The 20493-nt window shown below is 43.1% G+C and overlaps 1 protein-coding gene across 1 annotated transcript; it reads left to right on the top strand.

Annotated features, from left to right (window-relative positions):
- The first annotated feature begins 5292 nt into the window (after positions 1–5292).
- Positions 5293–18553, top strand: CCL18 (C-C motif chemokine ligand 18). The gene is made up of 3 exons (XM_003817962.5): positions 5293–10935; positions 16969–17080; positions 17473–18553. The coding sequence occupies exons 1-3, from the start codon at positions 10869–10871 to the stop codon at positions 17561–17563; spliced, it is 270 nt and encodes an 89-aa protein (XP_003818010.1). The 5' UTR covers positions 5293–10868; the 3' UTR covers positions 17564–18553.
- Positions 18554–20493: the final 1940 nt, after the last annotated feature.

Below are 20493 nucleotides of genomic sequence, written 5' to 3'. Positions count from 1 at the left end.
AGTGGCTCATGCCTGTAATCCCAGAACTTTGGGAGGCCGAGGCGGGTGGATCATAAGATCATGAGTTCGAGACCAGCCTGGCCAACATGGTAAAACCCCGTCTCTACTAAAAATAGAAAAATTAGCTGGGCATTGTGGCATGCACCTATAGTCCCAGCTACTCGGGAGGCTGAGGCAGAAGAATCGCTTGAACCCGGGAGGCGGAGGTTGCAGTGAGCCGAGATCGTACCACTGCACTCCAGCCTGGGTGACAGAGCGAGACTCCATCTCAAAAAAAAAAAAAAAATAGAATACACAAAATGTGTTTGCATACACCTGTCTCAAATACCTACCAGCTATCTTAGTTCACCCCATGTTATGAGCTACACCTATCCACAACTGGAGCTAAACTTCCTTTCTGATCTAAGAGTCTTCCTTTTTTTTCAATCCTTTTTTTTTTTGAGACAGGATCTCACTCTGTTGCCTAGGCTGGAGTTCAGTGGTGCCATTATAGCCCACTGCAGGCTCTAACTCTTGGATTCAGGTGATCCTCCCATCTCAGCCTCCAAAGTAGCTAAGACTACAGGTGCGTGCCATCATGCCCAGCTAATTTTTAAAGAATTTTCTGTAGAGATGGGGTCTCACGAAAGGTCAGCCCAGTCTGGTCTCAAACTCCTGACCTCAAGTGATCCTCCAGCCTTGGCCTCTCAAAGTGCTGGGATTATAAGTGTGAGCCACCACACCCAGCCAGGCAACCTTCCTTTTACACTTCACAATAATTGACAAACTGTAACCCTTCTGACTTCCACTTTAAAAGCAAATTTCAGGGTTTTTTTTTCATGGTAAAGTGCCACATTTATTGTAGTATTTATGTTAAATACTTAACATGTATAAAACTGTGCTTCCATTTTTACTAGGGTTCTATTTCTATTTTTAAAATATGTCACTGATAAAGTATTTGAGTGTTCAAATACTCAACCTCATTTTCCCCATAAGCTCTATAGGTTTTACTGCATGGTTTTGCATAATGTAGTGATTTTGAGGAATGCATGTGTAGGCCGAGCATGGTGGCTCACGCCTGTAATCCCAGCAGTTTGGGAGGCCGAGGCGGGCGGATCACAAGGTCAGGAGATCAAGACCCTCCTGGCTAACACGGTGAAACCCCATCTCTACCAAAACCACACACCCACACACAAATTAGCCAGGTGTAGTGGCGGGCGCCTGTAGTCCCAGCTACTCGGGAGGCTGAGGCAGGAGAATGGTGTGAACCCAGGAGGCAGAGCTTGCAGTGAGCTGAGATCGCACCACTGCATTCCAGCCTGGGCAACAGAGCGAGACTCTGTCTCAACAAACAAAAACAAAAACAAAACAAAACAAAAAAAAGGAATGCATGTGTCATGTTATAGAACTGACTGTACCACAATTGGTTCACCTATCAACCACTTGACAGACATCTGGGTAATATCTTGAATAAAGTTTGGGGCTATTTTGAATAAAGCTTTATAAACATTTGTGTTGGAAAGGCAGAGGAAGCACACTTAAAGGTCCCAATGTGGGTGGAGCCTGGACCATGTCTGCATAGAGGAGGACGTGGCATTGAGCTCGCTCTTCATTTGTACCCCAAGACCCCTGGCTTCCTCTTGGATTCAGTGCCACCAACACCTCCTCTGGATGGCCATTTTCAACTCTATAGTGAGGAGGGAATAATGGGAAAGGGAAAACGTTAATTTCATTTAGAAGCAAAGTTACAGTGTTCAATAACTTAAGTATGTAATATGTTTTGTTATATTCTTATGAATTTGTTCTTAGTATATGAAGAATATTAACTCTGACATAAGTTGTGTATATCTTTAAAAATTGGGGGAAGTAGATGTGGATTTTCTATCAAAGTTGCAAAGTTCTGGAGTAATTTGATGAGTAATTATTTTCTTTCATTTTTCAGCATTAGGCAGTTTCACTGCCCTCTCTCTCTTCCCAGAATTTTCTGTGTAATTTAACAAGATGCTGAATGGGATTTATCTTGCTGCAAAAAGCTATTTTCTTATTCTAAAAAGACCATAACATACTACCTCCAGGGATAATATTCTTTGGAGATGGCAGGACTAGCCCTAAGTTTCTCCCCATCCTTCCTATCTATAGACGTAAAGAAAAAAAAAAGAGAGAGAAAAGGGAGGGAGAGGAGAGAATCATAGCCAAGGGCAGGGAGTACTATAGTGCTATAGTAGTCCCAGCTACTTGGGAGAGTGAGTTGGGAGGATTGCTTGAGCCTGGGTGATTGGGGCTGCAGTGAGAGCCATGATCATAAAATGGTAATGGTATTGGATCACAGCAGAGCTGTGATCTGTGCTGCTCCCATAAAGGCAAATGAGAGAACTCCAAGGGAAAAGTCTGTAGAGATTGGAGGTGCCATCAAAGAAAGAAGGAGTGTTCTCATCATCTGGTTACATTTTACGTAGGCTACTTATTTGTTGATGTGCCCCAATAGTACCTGGGTAGGGGGAAGAAGAAGGGAGAGAGATGGCAAGCAGAGAGTCTTGGCCTGCACTCTGACCTTTGGCTTGATAAGCAGGAGAAAAGTGAAGATGTGGTAATAGATAGAGGGATTTGAGTCATTTTACTTTGCCCACCCAAGAGGATGACCTGGCTAATTGGAACCAGAATGCTCACATCATGGAACAGGAAATGTCAGGTTAAATCTGTTCTAGGTGTAATAACACGTTGAGAGGCAGAGATCTGATGGTTAAGAGCATAGGGTATGGACCCAGGTTTAAATCCCACCACTGCTAATTATAGAGTTATGGGAAATTCTGTAAACTCTCCAGACTCCTGTTTCCCCATCTGCCAATTGGGTAACAATGGTATATGCATCATAGTGATATTTTCAGGAAAAAAATGAGCCAATACATGAAAGTTCTTAACTCATATTAACTTCTCTATAAATTTAAGTCATTTTTTATTTTTTTTCTTGTTTTTTTTTTTTTTTTTTTTTCTACTCTGTCACCGAAGCTAGAGTGCAGTAACATGATCACAGCTTACTGCAGTCTTGACCACCTGGGCTCAAGTGATCCTCCCATCTCAGTCTCTCAAGTAGCTGGGACTACAGGTGTCCGCCACCATGCCAAGCTAATTTTTAAATTCTTTTATTGAAATGGGATCCCACTATGTTCCCGGGCTGGTCTTGATGTCCTGGGCTCAAGTGATCCTACTATCTCAGTCTCCCAAAGGGCTGGGATTATAGGCCTGAGACACTGCGCCCAGCTTCGTTTTTCTCAAGAAAGTTTGACTTATTTTTTAAAAAAGTAAAGATGCATATGAAGGAAGATCTTCCTTTTTGGTTCATATAAAGTGCTGATTTTATTTTAGGGAATATAAATTATAGTTTAATTTATAACATCATTACTTCAGTTTTGGCTTTCTAGGCTGCTGTCTCCATTGTAAGGCCTGACAACATTACCAGGTAGCATGTCTTCTCTTTTTTCTGTTGTTTCTTACATTTCCAGTTTTCCTCAACTTCCCCCCTCATCCCACCAAACCAATATTCCTAATGTTCAAGACAGCAATCAACATAATAGCTAGAATTCCATGGTTTACTTTTAAATAAAGGAAAGTATTTTTATTATATTAGAAACATTACAACATAGTGCAAAGATCAAATATTCATTGAAAAATGCATATCCAGAAATTCTGTGGTTGATGAATTTGGTCCAATATCTAGAGAGAGGATTTAGCACAAACATTCAGCACCATCTAGAATCACTGTGTACTATGTGGTTTCTTAGAGAAAACATTCAATAAAAACAATTTAAAATTGGAAATACACAATAAAAGTGAAATAAATTAAAATTTAAGTTTGGTTTGGTTATGGGGGGACTAGACCATAAAGGAGATAGCTTCTGGGGTTGTAAGTGCTATTCTTCTGGCTCAGCTCCCTGTTCCGCAATCTACTGATGGATTTAATTTTTTTTTCTGGGCTATTCAGATTTAGCTCTGGGTTTTGATGTATTCCTGGACTCAGCATCTCTGGGGTTGACACAGACCAGCTGACCTCTTTTAGTCTGAAAGCTATGGGGAAAGGCAGAAGATTAAGAAGAATCTAGCCAGCTGGGAAATTTCTGGACCCATTGTGGCCCCTCCATCCCTCTTTCTAACTTGTCCTCTCAGAGTCTCTCTCTTTCTCAGCAATCAGCTCCCATGCCTTAGGGTTCCAGTTTCCCAGAGTATCTCATGAGAATCTCTTCAGTCAGCACCCTCCTGCCATCATGTCCTCCCTCTCTCTTCCTCTGCCACTGGCCAGCCTCTCCTGTCTCCCTGATGACCCTGGACTGTTCAGAAAATACCTCAGAGACTCTTCTGTGCCTGTGATGGGCCCAGAGAGCTGGGTATTCCCAGGATGGTGTCCAATCCACCTCCCTACACCCATGGGGGCTGCTCCAGTGTCTCCCCCAGGAATGGGAAGGAGGAATGACCCTTATACAACACTGGGCTTAGAGCACAGGCTGCAGGTTTTATAACAGTCTGCTGCAAAATCTTGAGGGATCTTCTAGGGGGTATAAGGGAAGCAGCAGGAGGCTGTGGAGTCAACACCAGCTGTAGGAGAAGGCACAGCAAGAGACTGAGTTATTGAGAAGCCAAAGAAAACCAACTTCCCCTCTCCATGCCCCCTGCTCTCCCTTTAACCCAAAAAAGATCAGAAGGAACTAGAAGGACACAGCATTTCTTAAGTTGGGGAATTCAGATGAACTGGGACACACATGTCTTTCCTACAAATTACTTTGCCTCTGTCTATATCACTCCATTTTGATTTTTATTTTTACTCTTTTAGGGATTTAGCTCACTAAAATGTCTCATCTTCCAGCTCATCTCTTTTGGGAGGGAAATTTGTCTGTCCTGTGATATCGCAATACTAAAGAGATGAAGCTGGGATATGTCACATGTCACCAATAGGACAGGCCTCTACGGGATAGCTGACATGAATTTAGGCTTACATGCACCAGTGGGAAATAAATAGAGCTGCCAGTTACTCTGTGAATTGGGCCTCAATTATCTTATCAGGAAAGTGGAAATTAGCATCTCCTGCTCCCACTCTCTGAACCACTTGGTGGAATGTGATAGCCTGGACCCTTTTGAAAAAAAGACTTTTTGAAGAGAATGGCCTGGGCGATTTGAATTCCTGTTTTGAGTGCTCCATTTTCAACTCTCGTGATCTTTATTTTCAGGGCATGTTTGGTGTGGTCTCACCTGGGGCCAAAAAGGGTAACATCTGAATAAGGCAGAAGGGATGACACTCTCCCACAGTACCAAGGAGGTCTGGGAGCAGAGGACCACAATAGGGGGAGGAGAATGGTGGAGACAGTTGAAAATGCCTGTGTGATGCTGGGCAGGCAAGGGATTCTGGGCTTGAGTGTCAGCATAGTTAAGACAAGCAAGCTTGCGTATTTGAAGCTGGCACCTCCTTCTTGGGTTCAAGCCATTGCCCCTTCTCTTTATAGAGAGTTCCATTTTGTGGGAAGATAGAAACTGGGGATGATTGGAGGAAAATATTTTAATCAGAATGTTAGTGTCATGTTGGGAGTTACATAATTCAGGGGTTGCCAACACCCTTTGGTCAACACAGAGGTTCCAAGTATATGCAAGAATAGCTCACCTTCAGCCGGGCACGGTGGCTCACGCCTGTAATCCCAGCACTTTGGGAGACCAAGGCAGGCAGATCACGAGGTCAGGAGATTTAGACCAGCCTGGCCAACATGATGAAATCCCGTCTCTACTAAAAACACAAAAATTAGCCGGGTGTGGTGGTGCGTGCCTGTAGTCCCAGCTACTCAGGAGGCTAAGGCAGGAGAATCTCTTGAATCCAGAAGATGGAGGTTGCAGTGAGCTGAGATCGCGCCACTGTACTCCAGCCTGGTGACAGAGCAAGACTCTGTCTCAAAAAAAAAAAAAAAAAAAAAAAAGAGAGAGAATAGCTCAGCTTCTCCATCGAATGGGGACACTTCTGAGAAAATTGCTTGCTCAGTCCATTCAAGTTGTTCTGAAGAAATAATATCCTCAGTGAGTGGGTGATCAGGACTTGGTATGGCCACAGGCTCCCTCACAAAAATGGATGTATCTGTGAATCATGGGCTGCCTATTTCTCTCCTGTAGAGTGGAAGGTGCTGATGCTCTTTCACAACTGCTCTAACTGTACGGATGTGATATAACTGATGATGTCACAATAGCCTGTCATAAGTAACCTTCACTATCTGGATTGTAAGATCCTCTTCTAAGACGATATCCTCATTCACACGTCTGGCGCCTGGACTGGGATGTTTGAAGGACAAGCTCTGCTGGAACTGTCAACTAGAGCCGTCAACATGCCCTTTCAAGATGGCAGCCTTGAGACTCAAAGATGAGTGTTCCTAGTAAACTAGGATCATACTTATGGCCTTTTATGACCTAGCCACAGAAGTCACAGCATATCTCTTCCACTACAGTCTGTCGGTGAAAACAGCCACAAGCCTGTCCAGATTCAAGGAGAGAGAACCTAGATCTCATCTATCAATGAGAGGAGTGTCACAGAAATATGGCCGTCTTTAAAAACCACTACAACATTATTTTATCTGTAAATATTTATTTTAGTTTCTATTGCTTCTGTAACAAATTACCACAAATGTAGAGGCTTAAAACCACTTGAATTATTCTCTTACAGTTCTGGAGGTCAAAAGTCTGAAATGGGCCTCACTAGGCTAAAACCAAGCTGTTAGTGGGGTGGCAATTGTTTTTGGAGGCTGTAGGAGAGATTCCAATTTCTTGCCTTTATTGGCTTCTAGAGGCTGACCACATGGATTGGCTATAGTGGGCAATGGATGGTCCAGTTCTTCTCACATTGTATCAGTCTGATACTGACACTCCCTTATAAGGATCCTTGTGATTATGCTGGGCTTACTCAGATACTCCAGGATATTCTTCCTATCTCAAAGTCAGGATTAGCAACCTTAATTCCTTCTGGCTGTGTACAGGTCTCAGGGATTAGGATGTGGATATTCTTTTGGGGGAAATGTTATTCTGACTACCACAATATTTCAGTATGTATCTTTAAAATAAGGATTTTAAAACCCGACACAATCAAAATACCATTACTTATTTGCCATCTGTGTATTCTCCTCAGTCTGTTCATGTTTTTTGTCCATTTTCTAACTGGATGGTACATTTGCTTACTTTCGAGTTTTGAGAATTATTTATATATTCTGAATACAAGTCCTTTGTCAATTAAGTGGTTTGCAATTACTTTTTCCCAGTCTGCAGTTTGTCTTTTCATTCTCTTGACAAGGGCTTTTTGAAGAGCAAGATTTTAAAATTTTGATGAAATCTAATTTGTTGCTTTTTTCTTTTATGGATTATGCATGCTTTTGGTATCAAATGTGAATTTTTTTTTACCTAGTCCTAGGTCCTAAAATTATTTTTTCTATTTATTTTATTGTTATTTTACTTTATTTTTTAAGACAGAGTCTGGTTCTCTCACCCAGGCTGGAGTGCCCTGGCGCAATCTTAGCTCATAGCAACCTCCACCTCCTGGGCTCAATTCTTATTTTTTTCTAAATGTCATGTCCTACATAACACACATGTCCCAGTTTATTTGACTTCCCCAACTTTAATGGGAGTTTGAATCACCCTGATCATGAAGTCTATGATCCATTTTGAGTAATTTTTGTGGAAGGTGTGAAGTTTACGTTGAGATTTGTTTTTTGGTCTTTGATGTCCAATTGTTCAGGTACTATTTGTTAAAAAGGCTGTCTTTCCATTATTTTTTCCATAAATGTTTGGTAGAACTTGCTTATGAAACCAGCTAGGTATGAAGATGTTTTCTAACAATGGTTTTTAATTATTGATTTAATTCCTTAGTGGAAATGAAACCATTCATATTTTCCATATCTTCTGGTAACACATTCTTGTGTCAATAAATTATATTCCTAATAAGGGAGAAAAGGGACTATACTCTAAAGCACTAGCAGAATTTAGCAAGCATGTGTCAGCCTGAGCAGGGGAAGTAGACTTGGGTTTGGATTTTGAGGGTGCTTGATAAAAGGAGTTGGAATATAAGCCTCGATAAGAGACAACTTACTGACTTGGGAGTATTCTTTCTGGATATAGGCTGTAACTTCCTGAGAAGGACCCCAGGGGTTGGTACAGATTTGTTGTCAGAAAGGCTCCAGAAGCCTGAGAAAGCAATGGCTCATGCCGAGTGAAGTTAAAATACCCGAATTGCCATGACAGATGGAGAAGGAAGGGATTAAAAGAGTCATGGAAGTGGTCATGCTGGAGTGGATACATTACATGAGGCCAGAAGACTCACCAGATTATGTTCCATGGGAATGCACTATTCACCAAAGCCACCAGGACTCCCTGGTGAGAGGAGCACCAGCATTTCTAAGAAGTTAGTGGTCCCGCCTTCTTTATAGGCTAGGGCTGATGGTAAGAGTGGCTGTCACAAAACTTGGCCCATTGATAGCTCTTCCTCCTTGAAGCAGTGGGGCCCTCTCTCCTTGAAGCAGTGGAGCTTTCTTGCCTTGAAGCAGTGGAGGCTAGGTAGCAGCATTTAACAAACAGAAGCCAAGGGGTTCTAAATATCATTATAGCCAGCAAGGTTGGAGTGACAATCAAGGGGTCTTGACCCATGGAGAGTTGTGGCAATGGTTAATAGAACAAGCATCTCTAGAGGGAAGGTGAAGTGGAAATCTCTGAAACTGCCCCCTTCTCCCAGGAAAATAGAGTAGATTAGAAACAATATTGCAATCTAGTGGAGGGGATGGTGGAGACTAATGCTACCCTTAAGGATATAAAAAATGCAAGGAAAATGGTTATTATCATATCTATTTAATTTGCAAGTCTGGCTTCTGCAGAAACTGGATGGATCCTAGAGAATGACTGTAGAACACTGTGAGCTCAACCAGGTAGTAACCTGATTGCAGCTTCTATAACCAGGTACTGACACATGCCAGGTATTAAGTACATGTTATGTACCTATTGATTTGGCAAATGCATTCTGTCCCATAACAAGTAGGAAAGAGGATAAGAAAAAGTTCCCATTCATAAGAATGGAAAATATTCATTTACAGTTTTCCCGTGGACTATTAACTCTCATCTTCTGCATACTATAGTCTGAAGAGATCTGAATTTTCATGTATCTCTCAAAACAACACATTGATCCATTACATTGGTGACCTCATGTTGATAGGGCATGATAGACAAGAAGTGGCCCTATGTTGGACACTCTGTAAGACATATGTATTCCAGCTGGGTGCGGTGGCTCATGCCTGTAGTTCCAGCACTTTGGGAGGCTGAGGCGGGTGGATCACCTGAGGTCGGGAGTTCAAGACCAGCCTGACCAACATGGAGAAACCCCATCTCTACTAAAAATACGAAATTAGCCGGGCATGGTGGCACATGCCTGTAATCCCAGCTACACAGGAGGCTGAGGCAGGAGAATCGCTTGAACCCAGGAGGTGGAGGTTGCCGTGAGCCGAGATTGCGCCATTGCACTCCAACCTAGATGACAAGAGCGAAACTCCATCTCAAAAACAAAAAGAAAGAAAGAAAGAAAAAGACAAAGAAAAAACGTATGTATTCCATGAGGTGGGAGATAAATCTTGTAACTATTTATGGACTTGTCATTTCAGGAAAGGTTTTATGAGTCCAGTTGTCAGGGGCATACAGGGATATCTCCTTCAAAGTGAAAAACAAATTAACATAATGTATTAGGACAAGGATAGGAAAATAAACCATTGGAACAGAACAGAAATTCCAAAAGCAGACCACACAATTATTGAAATCAATAAACTGAGTAAAGCAGATTGCCCTCTCTAATGTGGTGGGCTTCATTCAATTAGTTGAAGTTCTGAATACAACAAAAAGCCTGACCCTCCTGCCTGTAAGAGGGAATTCCTCTTGCCTGATTGCCTTCACACTGGGACATAGGTTTTTCTCCTGCCTTTGAACTTAAACGGAAACATCATCTCTTCCTGGGCCTTAAGCCTGCCCATTCTCAGGTCTTTGAACTCAAACTGGGACTACACTAGCAGCTCTCCTGGGTCTCCAGCTTGCCAGCTCACCCTGCAGATCTTGGAACTTGTCAGCCTTCATAATTAAATGAGCCAATTCTCTAATTTCTTATTTTTTATACACACACCATTGGTTCTGTGTCTCTGGGGAATCCTGACTTATACAATGGTCTTACCAATGAGTTGCCAAGGTCCATTGGGTATTCATGTGGCAAAAAATAAATCTTGAATCCTTCTTCACACCAAACATAAAAATCAACTCCAGATGGATTGTAATTTAAATATTAATGCTAAAACAATAAAGCTTCTACAAGTTAACATAGGAGGATATCTTTATTGCCTTAGGATAAGGGAAGATTTCTCATTAGATCACGAAAGGCCTAACTGTATATAAAAGATTGAAGCATGTGACTCTCTTAAAAGGAATAACAATTGTGAAAATCCATTAAAGCATTCTGCTCTATCAAAGGAGGCTGTGACCACTCATTTCTGAGAAATATCAGTCATGTGAAAACATAATCACATGATTATGCATAATCCTAAGCATAATCCCTGGGTGCTTCCAACTCCTGGTCACCCATCTGGAGATACAACTTCTCCATAAGCCCCTCAATCAACAAGTGAACCACTCGTTTGTGTACCCTAAACCTTTCAAGTAACCATAGGCAACCCTGGGCTGAGAACTCACATGACACCACCATAGTTAGAATGTGTTGCATCAGCACCTCCAATGTTCCCATGGTCCAGTCTGCCTATAAAAAGGAGAGACGACAGCTCATACCCCAGAAGGAGGCCAGGAGTTGTGAGTTTCCAAGCCCCAGCTCACTCTGACCACTTCTCTGCCTGCCCAGCATCATGAAGGGCCTTGCAGCTGCCCTCCTTGTCCTCGTCTGCACCATGGCCCTCTGCTCCTGTGCACAAGGTGAGTCTGTCATCCATGTGCTTTGATGGCTCCCTGGGCAGAAGTCAGGCGACATCTTCCAAGTGCTGTGGCCTGAAAACCTTCGTGTGAAATTAGGGATCCTCAAATGGGGTTTCAAAGTGACATCATTGTTTTCTTCAAGAAGGTTGAAAAGCAGTCTATTGATCTGGGCAGCAGGATGGGAGTCAGAGAAGTTTTATCCTACTGAGATAAATGAGATGGTTGAAGTCTAATTCATTGGGTTATTAGCGTGAGGTAGAATCTAGGTCTATTTAGTTCTCACTGGTGCTGGTAAGTTTTACAATGACCTCAGCAGTCTCCTAGAGTTCAACAACTTGGGTAACATAAAAGATATCTATACTTTTCTCAGCTATCTTGTGATTTAATCTATTAGAAAAAAAATTCCCCAAGGAGAGTTAGGAGAAGGGCATAGACTATTCAGGGAGCTTGATTCCCTGTAGCGTAAAATAAAGACTAAAATGGAGAGACAAGACTAGGGAAATTAAGGAGAAACAAACAGAAAGCCAGATTATTTCCAGCTTTCTTTTCCTGCAGCCCTCAACTCTGAGCTATGCTGTCTCCCTTTGCTCCTTTGTGACCCGCCTGGGCTTCTTCTCCTGAGCAACTCCTGTTGTCCTTGTTCCCTCAGATAAGATTCACACCCCATGCATCTGCTGCTTCTCCTACACCTCCCAGTAGATGCACTGCAAATTTTTGGTTGCCTATTATAAAACCAGTGGTGAGCGGTCTTAAAATTAAAATCCTATGATATATTTTAATTACTTTATACAGTCAATATTCATTTAGTTTTCATCACATATTTGCTCCTCCTGTCCTCTTAAATTCTTCTGCATCTCTGAGCTCCATCTGCAATCACTTTTCTTCTGCCTAAAGGAATCCTCTTAGTATTTGCATTACTGTGGGTCTTCTGATAGTGAAGTCTCCATTTTTTGCTTGCTTGGAAATGTCTTCATTTTACCTTCATTTTACCTTCACACTGGATATGAAAGTCCGTAGTAGCTCCCACCTCCTACTTGTGCTTACGTGCTTCTTGTCCCTTGTCCCATGGGTTGTCTCCTCCATATGCCCTATTTGTAGACAGAAGGACTGGTGCTGACATTACGCCAGGGTAAGAGCACCAGCTGCTGGAGTCAGCAAATTTGCAGTGGATATGGAGAAACATAAGAGAGGCAGGAGACAATGGGGTGCCTTAACCGTGAGGGAACCAGCATCCAGAACCTGAGAAAAACCAAGTAAACTTCTTCCACTCTTGAAAAGGGACCAGCAAGAAGTCGATGAAGACCTCACTGCTCAGGACTGTGAAGTAGGGCACAAAAGGAACTAAGGAAGTCAGGCATTCATCCTTGACTTTGAGTGTTTCTTTTAAATCTCTGCCTCTGTCTTATTCTCACTCCCTTGCTCCCTCTTCAGGGAGTATAGCTCTTGGAATGGCTGGCCTTTGTTCCATCTCTTTTGGGTAGGAACTTCATTCAGTCTACAGAGACTTTTCCCAGCAAGAGACCATCGTCTCTAAATCGCTGTAGGAGTAGAGCTTCTCAGGAGAACTGAAGGAACTCTGCCACTTCCTCACCCTAGGAACCAACTAGACCCAGAGTTTGCATCTTGTGAATGACTGAGTTAGGCCCCAGTTTTCCCAACTAACAATGGGTCCTAGCCCTCTCCTGCCTTTCAGATCTAGGTTAGATATCTAAGTCCTCGGAAAATAGCCCAGAACATTTTGAAACCTTTTGTGAAGTTCTTTGATTTTACTTAGAGAATCTTAATCCACAAGAATTAAGTGATATGGCTTAAATGTCTGTCCAGAGCATAGGGAAACAACTCTAAAATGAAGAAAGGACAAGGGTCAAGAGAGTCTCACGGGACAGATGAGACTTGTGAGCTGAGGGCCATGGAGAGGAGATGGAGGGCACCAAAGAAGACCTGTTCAGTGTTGGGCAGGCAGAGGAGTGTAGGCAATGCCAAAACAGGACTGGGCACTCACTGCCACCTACATCGTTCTGGGGTCCAAGCCATGTCCTCAACCCTTTACAGGCAACTCTAAACCATGAGGAGCTGGAGACTGGGGATGACCAGAGGGGAAGATGTTAAGTGCATGGTGTCTTGCTCTGAGTTGTACATGTTGGGGTACCTTGGGTCCCCCAGGGGTTCAGGATGTACAAGAGCAACTCAACTGCTCACTTGCTGGGGCTGAATGTGCAGAAATGTTTTTGACAGTGAGAGAGGGTGAGATGTTAGTGTTGAAGTCATACGTACAAGGAGAGATCTTCAGATTAACACTTCCTCCACAGAGCAGCTCTCTAATGCTGTGCTGTAGCTCCTCTGACCACATGGTGTGATGTAAATGGTCATGCCACAGCGTTCTGGGCAGCACAAGTCACATTTAAACCACACCCTGGGTGAAAAGGACCATTACATCGTGTTAATCGGAGTGCTTCTAAGAAATGCTTAACTCATGAGGAGGACGTCAAGAATTGGTGTTACCAAGAAGCCAAGCTTAGCTGGTACCTTCTATCAAGAACAGATCTATTTGTGAATGGCACCATGGTCATTTCCTCCTATGGAACAGATATTTCTAGTGTTGTGTTTCCATTGCACAGAAGTGACATGTAAGATGATACCCCAGAATCTTAAGTAGTTCGAGTTGTGTTTGATCCAGACCCAAATGGACAGAATGGAATAGGGAAAGTCTGGACTATGGGAATGACAAGAATGATGGGGCCAGGCTTTTAACTGCTGTTGGATTCATTGAACATTCATAGCTCCCTACAATATGCCATCATTGGGTTTGACACTGGGTAATAGACATGAATATGCATGACATATGGGGTGTCTATATAGATCAGGAGCCTTAGATGCCCTTATTTTTTCACCCAGGAAGCCCACAGCTAGAAAATATCCTACAGAAATAACCTCACTTATGGAGAAAGTTTTTGCATACAGATGTTTGGCACAACTTATAACAATGAAAAATTGGCCAGGTGCAGTGGCTTACACCTGTAATCCTAGCACTTTGGGAGGCCGAGGCAAGCAGATCACCTGAGGTCAGGAGTTCGAGACCAGCCCGGCCAACATGGTGAAACCTCATCTTTACTAAAAATACAAAAATGAGCTGGGCGTAGTGGTGCACGCCTGTAGTTCCAGCTACTCAGGAGGCTGAGGTAGGAGAATCGCTTGAACCTGGGAAGTGGGGGTTGCATTGAGCTGGGATCACACCACTGTACTCCATCCTGGGCAACAGAGTGAGACTCCATCTAAAAAAAAAGGAAAAATTGAAACCAACCCACATATGTTACAGTAGTGCATGACAATATTAATGCACTAGGCTTGAGTAAATTAGGCAGTTCTTAAAAATACTGGAATGATTTGGAAAAGTCTTTTAATATTAAGCACAGTCATATGCTGCATAACAATGCTTTGGTCAATGACAAGCTGCATATATTATACAGTGGTGGTCCCATAAGATTATAATTCTGTATTTGTACTATACCTTTTCTATGTTTAGATATGTTTAGATATGCAAATACTTAACATTGCATTGCAGTTGCCTACAGTATTCAGTACAGTGGCATGCTGTACAACTTTGTAGCCTAGGAGCTACAGGCTGTACCATACAGTGAAGGTGTACGGTAGACTACACCATCTAGGTTTGTGTAAGTCTATGATATTCCCACAATAACAAAACAGACTAATGACAAGTTCCTCAGATGTATTTTTGTCATTAAGTGATGCATGGCTGTATAAATAAAAAAATACAAAATTAAAACCTGTATCATGACAACAGTAATGTCTTCCCCCACCAGACACAGTAAGAAGAAGGAAAAAAGCAAATGAGCAAACAGTACTATCATAAGCCTAGAAAAAAACTGCACTGGAAAGAAATATACCAAACTGTTTAAAAAAAAAAAAAAAGTGGCTAGGTTTGGGTACTAGAATTTTTCCTACCTTCAATGAAATTTTTTTTTCAGGTTCTGCATCAGAATGCACATATGCCACAATAGGGAATGTAGAAAAAAACTCTCACATTCCTGCCTCCGTTTGCCTGCTGCCTACCCAGCTTTGAGATTCTAAATGAGTTTTTATTCTTTTCTGTATTTTATGTGTTTTCAAAATTAGCTTTACTGCTTTTTGGTGTAATCTATAGTTCACATAACAAATCATATAAAAAGCTATTTGAACTAAAAACACTAGTAACATTGCTCTTCCTGTACTCCTATGAGACTCCCTCGTATGCTTGTGGATGAGACATTATGAGGATGTGATGACTGAGAAAGCAGCGGCCATTTTGGGACCACGAGGTGACAAGCTCAAATAAGAAAAGCCAACAAAATGGTGGGGGAAGGGGAGATGTTTTAAGAAGCCTGAGTTCTTGATGACACAACTGAGCTGTTAAACTCAGGGAGGACCACCTGTTTAAATTTATTTATTTACCTAATTATTTATTTGAGACAAAGTCTTACTCTGTTGCCCAGGCTGGAGTGCAGTGGCATGATCAGAGCTCACTGTAGGCTTGACTTTCCGGGCTGAAGCAATCCTCCTGCCTCAGCCTCCGAAGGAGCTGAAACTACAGGCATGCCCAGCTACTCAAAAAAAAAAAAAAATTTATAGAGACAGGGTCTCACTATGTTGCTCAGGTTGGTCTCACACTCTTGGCTTCAAGCAATCCTCCCACCTTGTCCTCTCCAAATGCTGGGATTACAGGCATGAGCCACCATGCCTGGCGCTGATGTCCATGGTACATCTATGCTGTTGGAACAGCTGGGGAGGCTATCAGAAGGTTCTGCTCAATGGGAGAAAGGCTTTATCTAAAGACCTGCCCTTGTGAGAAGGCACCAGCTAACCCAGTCTCAGGGTGACACCAGCATCTCACCTCCTCTCACTGTGGAAACCATTTCCCCACCAAGGGATCAACTGAAGCATTCTTGCAAATAGCCTGAATCTTTGTGGTGAGCTGAAGCTCTCCTGGTTTGTGCAATGCACAGCATGACACCAATATCATGATTAAAAAATTTTCCCCTTCAGGGAGGATCAGGAAAAACTAATGGGTACTAGGCTTAATATCTGGGTGATGAAATAATCTGTATAACAAACTCCCATGACATGAGTTTACCTATGTAACAAGTCTGCACATGTACCCCGAACTTAAAAGTTTAAAAAATGAAAAAAGAAACAAAATTCCTCCTCAGTCTCCCCAAGTTTATATCTTCTAATACCCCAAGGCTGCCTGTAAAGAGAAGAGATGGCTGAGACCCCAGAAGGAGGCAGCGGCTACAAGTCCTGAGTTCAGCTCTTCCCGGCAGCCATGGGAGCTCACACTCTGCCCAGCATCCTGGGGACCCCTGCAGTTGCCCTTGCTGTCCTTTTCTTCACTGAGGCCCTCTGCCCCCAGGCCCGCTGTCCCTTGTGTGAATTTGTCTTTTGCTCTTGTGCCCCTACTGTCTGGCCATGGCTTGGACCCCACTGCCCAAGTCTATCCCTAAGACCTCCAAATACAGAACATCAGAGGGATTTCAGGGACTATTTCCCGAGGAGGATTTTTCTTCCTAAGAGGTTTCAGCAACTCTGTTCTCCACCTCTGGGAGACAGAGGGAGAGTGAGTCCCATTCTATGGATGAGAAAATGGAGGCCCACGGGGATTTTGACAAGAGGTAGGATCTGGGTCCAATTGGTTCTCAGTGGTGTGGCCTTGGCTGTCCTTATGAATTCAGATGGAACTCCCCAAGGAGAGATGGGATGGGAAATAGTTTGCTCAGAAAACTAAATTTCCAGTAAAGAGACATAGAGACCCAGAACCAAGACAGACAGAGAATGAGAAATACCAAGAGAAAGATGCAGAAATTAAAATGTTAGGGAAAAGAAGAAATGCCAGCTTCCTTCTGGATCTCTTTGTCCCTATATCCCCACCCCAAGCGGTGATATCTCCCAGTTCTTCCTGACTCTCAAGGAAAGGGACCAGGAGCAGCTGGCTTGCCTTGTGAACAATGACTTGGGATCTTTCTGTCCTGTCTCTTGCAGTTGGTACCAACAAAGAGCTCTGCTGCCTCATCTATACCTCCCGGCAGATTCCACAAAAGTTCATAGTTGACTATTCTGAAACCAGCCCCCAGTGCCCCAAGCCAGGTGTCATGTAAGTGCCAGTGCTCCTGCCCACCCCTCGGGAGGGAGGATGGGAGGTTTGGGGTGAGGTCCCCTCAGAGTACTCAGCTCTCTAAGGCCCATCAAGGTAAAGGACTCCAGGGGAGGCCCCTGCAGTGTTTTCTGACCTGGCCTGGGGCCTGCAGAGTGCTGAAGGGCCTGCCTCTGTGCAGAGGGAAGAGAGCAGACATGACAACAGGAAGTTTGCTTCCTGAGGAACCCCCTCTGAGACATTTGGGGAAGGCCTGTGAACCCCGAAGTTAAGGGGAAATTTTACGGGCACGAGGACAGGCCCTGAGATGCCTGGGACAGAGAAGGACGCAGGGGCCACAGGATTCTCCTGATGAATTCGTCAGTTCTTAACTCTTCCTCCCTTCTCCACAGCCTCCTAACCAAGAGAGGCCGGCAGATCTGTGCTGACCCCAATAAGAAGTGGGTCCAGAAATACATCAGCGACCTGAAGCTGAATGCCTGAGGGGCCTGGAAGCTGCGAGGACCCAGTGACCTTGGTGGGCCCAGGAGGGAACAGGAGCCTGAGCCAGGGCAATGACCCTGCCACCCTGGAGGCCACCTCTTCTAAGAGTCCCATCTGCTATGCCCAGCCACATTAACTAACTTTAATCTTAGTTTATGCATCATATTTCATTTTGAAATTGATTTCTATTGTTGAGCTGCATTATGAAATTAGTATTTTCTCTGACATCTCATGACATTGTCTTTATCATCCTTTCCCCTTTCCCTTCAACTCTTCGCACATTCAATGCATGGATCAATCAGTGTGATTAGCTTTCTCAGCAGACATTGTGCCATATGTATCAAATGACAAATCTTTATTGAATGGTTTTGCTCAGCACCACCTTTTAATATATTGGCAGTACTTATTATATAAAAGGTAAACCAGCATTCTCACTGTGACGACTCTGTTGATTTTGTTTCACTAATCGGAATCACAGACTGAGAGGAATTCTGGGGGAGGAGTAGGGAAATACGAAAAGGGGCAGAAACAGCAAGATAGGGACCAAGTACTTCTACAGTCATACCAGACATTTCCCTGGAGATACTTTCCTGAAAAGTTGAAACAGACACCATTATTTTATAAACCATATTGTAACTGAAATGTGATAGAAAAATTTTCTACTTAAATGAATATCAAGATGACACTGCAATGCATATTTATGCACACAAGCTCATTTTCATAAATGAAGCTTTCCTCAGAATGATGGCTAACATCTGTTGAGGTCTTACCAAGTGCTGGGTTTTGGGCTAAGTACTTATATTAGTAAAAGTCTAGCAAATACTGCCCATAGTTTAGCAAGGACTCCTTACCTGGAAGTTGCTGAAAGCCTTGGTAATGTTATCTTTGTTCTCCACTCTGCTTTTGGGGAGGATGTTTTCCATGACTATACGAGATGAGGCTTGGGGCTGGGTGGCCAGAGTTAGCAAATAAAAATACAGAATGGATACTCTTTTAGTGTAAGTATATCCCATGCAATATTCGGGACCTACTTGTACCAAAAATGATTTGTTCTTTTTCTGAAACTCGAATTTAACAGGGTATCCTAAATTGTATCTGGCAACCCTCTGAAGAAGGAATACTGCTTATAGAGGTGTCTGTTTCCTGTTGGAGATGTCTGTTGATTTTGGCTTAAGTGTAGAACAGGGCTTTGGCTTAAGTGTAGAACAGGGCTTTGGCTTAAGTGTGGAACAGGGCTTCTCAACCTCGAATTCACATTAGAATCACTTAGGAGAGCTTTTAAAAATTCTAATGCCAGGTCCTCACCTCCAAAGTTATGAATTTAATTGGATTGATGTGGGGGCCTGGCATCAGTAATTTAAAAACTCCCCAGGGGATGTTAATGCACAGCCAAGTTTGAGAACCACTGTTGGTGTGGGGTCACAGGCTGTTTTTAACCAGCATTAAGGTTTCAGAGGCACTGCAACTCCGTTCTAATTTTTGAAGGCATCTGATCTAGTTATTTTTGGTTCATTCCATTGGATGGTTAATCATAAGCAGAAAATCTATCAGATACAGTTATTTCTAGAACTGGGTTTTCAACACGTCTCTTCCAGCACAGCACTGGGAGCCCTGTGGTCATCCCTTCCGCCGCCCACCGGCTCCCCCATTGTATTGACTCCACATTGCCCCCTGCTGGTGAAACAAGTGCGAAGGTCAGCGTCTTTAGCTCCCGGCCTCTGATGAATACAGCTGCACCTTCACAAAGAGCACAGCTGTTCATTGTGATGGTTAATGTTACGCGTCAACTGGACTAAGCTAAGGGATACCCAGAGAGCTGATAAACATCATTTCTGAGTGTGTCTGTGTGGTGTTCCAGAAGAGATTAGCATCAGAAGACTAAAGAAGATCTGCCCTCACCAATGCAGGCAGGCATCATCCAATTCACTGAGGTCCCAAATAGAACAAAAAGGCTGAGGAAGGGTGACTTTGCTGTCTGCGTTTGAGCTGGGACATCCATCTTCTCCTGCCCTCTGACATCCACGCTTCCGATTCTTGAGCCTTCAGACTCAGACAGGGACTTGTACCATCACCTACCCTTCTTGACCCCTTCTCAGGTCTGTGAACTTGGACCAGGACTGACAACTTTGGCTGCCCTGGTTCTCAGGCCTTCGGACCAAATCACACCACTGGCTTTCCTGGTTCTCCAGCTTGCAGATGGCAGGACTTCTTGGCTTCCGTAATTGTGGGAGCCAATTCCCCTAATAAATATCTCGGTATTTATATCTATATCAACATTGGTATCCAATCTGTATCTATAGAGAGAAATAGCTTACTGTTTCTGTTTTTCTGGATAACTGACTAATACATTCATTTTATCATCAAGATAAATATTTACAATGTGGGATCTGAGAAGGAGGTGGATTTGGCTGCTTCGGGGCCTGCTTTCTTGTCCTGCCTAATCTCTCACCTCCTCATTTTTGCTTATATTAACATTAGCTTGGAGTGGAAAATTCTGCTCTTCTAGTCCTGCAAGCTCCAGATCACAGGATTCTTAATTAGCTTGGTTTTCAGGCAGCAAGCAGAAAGTACATTTCTTTAAAAAACTACTTTTTTTCCCCTTCTCTGCTATCAGATGAATCAGTTTCAAAGTAAGTTAATTTCTTTCTTAGTGGGCCTTACTAAGACTGATGCAAGAAATAGTCTCCAATACCCTGAATTTTCCTTTTTGATAAAACTTTGGCTCGAAGATGGACTTAGAATATATAACAGGCCATGGGGGTAACCGGCAATTTTGGTAACTAGAGGTATCCCCACTGACTTTGACCTTAGCTACTGCCTTCAGCCAGTTCCACGTTTGGGGACCCATACTTACAACATTGCAGTCTATGTTAGTTAGGGATGGTTTAAGTCACAGTGTCAGAAAAATAACTCAATCTGGCTTAAATGAT

This window comes from Pan paniscus, chromosome 19, assembly GCF_029289425.2.
Source record: "Pan paniscus chromosome 19, NHGRI_mPanPan1-v2.0_pri, whole genome shotgun sequence".
In the NCBI taxonomy this organism is placed as follows: Eukaryota; Metazoa; Chordata; class Mammalia; order Primates; family Hominidae; genus Pan; species Pan paniscus.
This window is presented reverse-complemented; position numbering and strand designations above follow the sequence as displayed.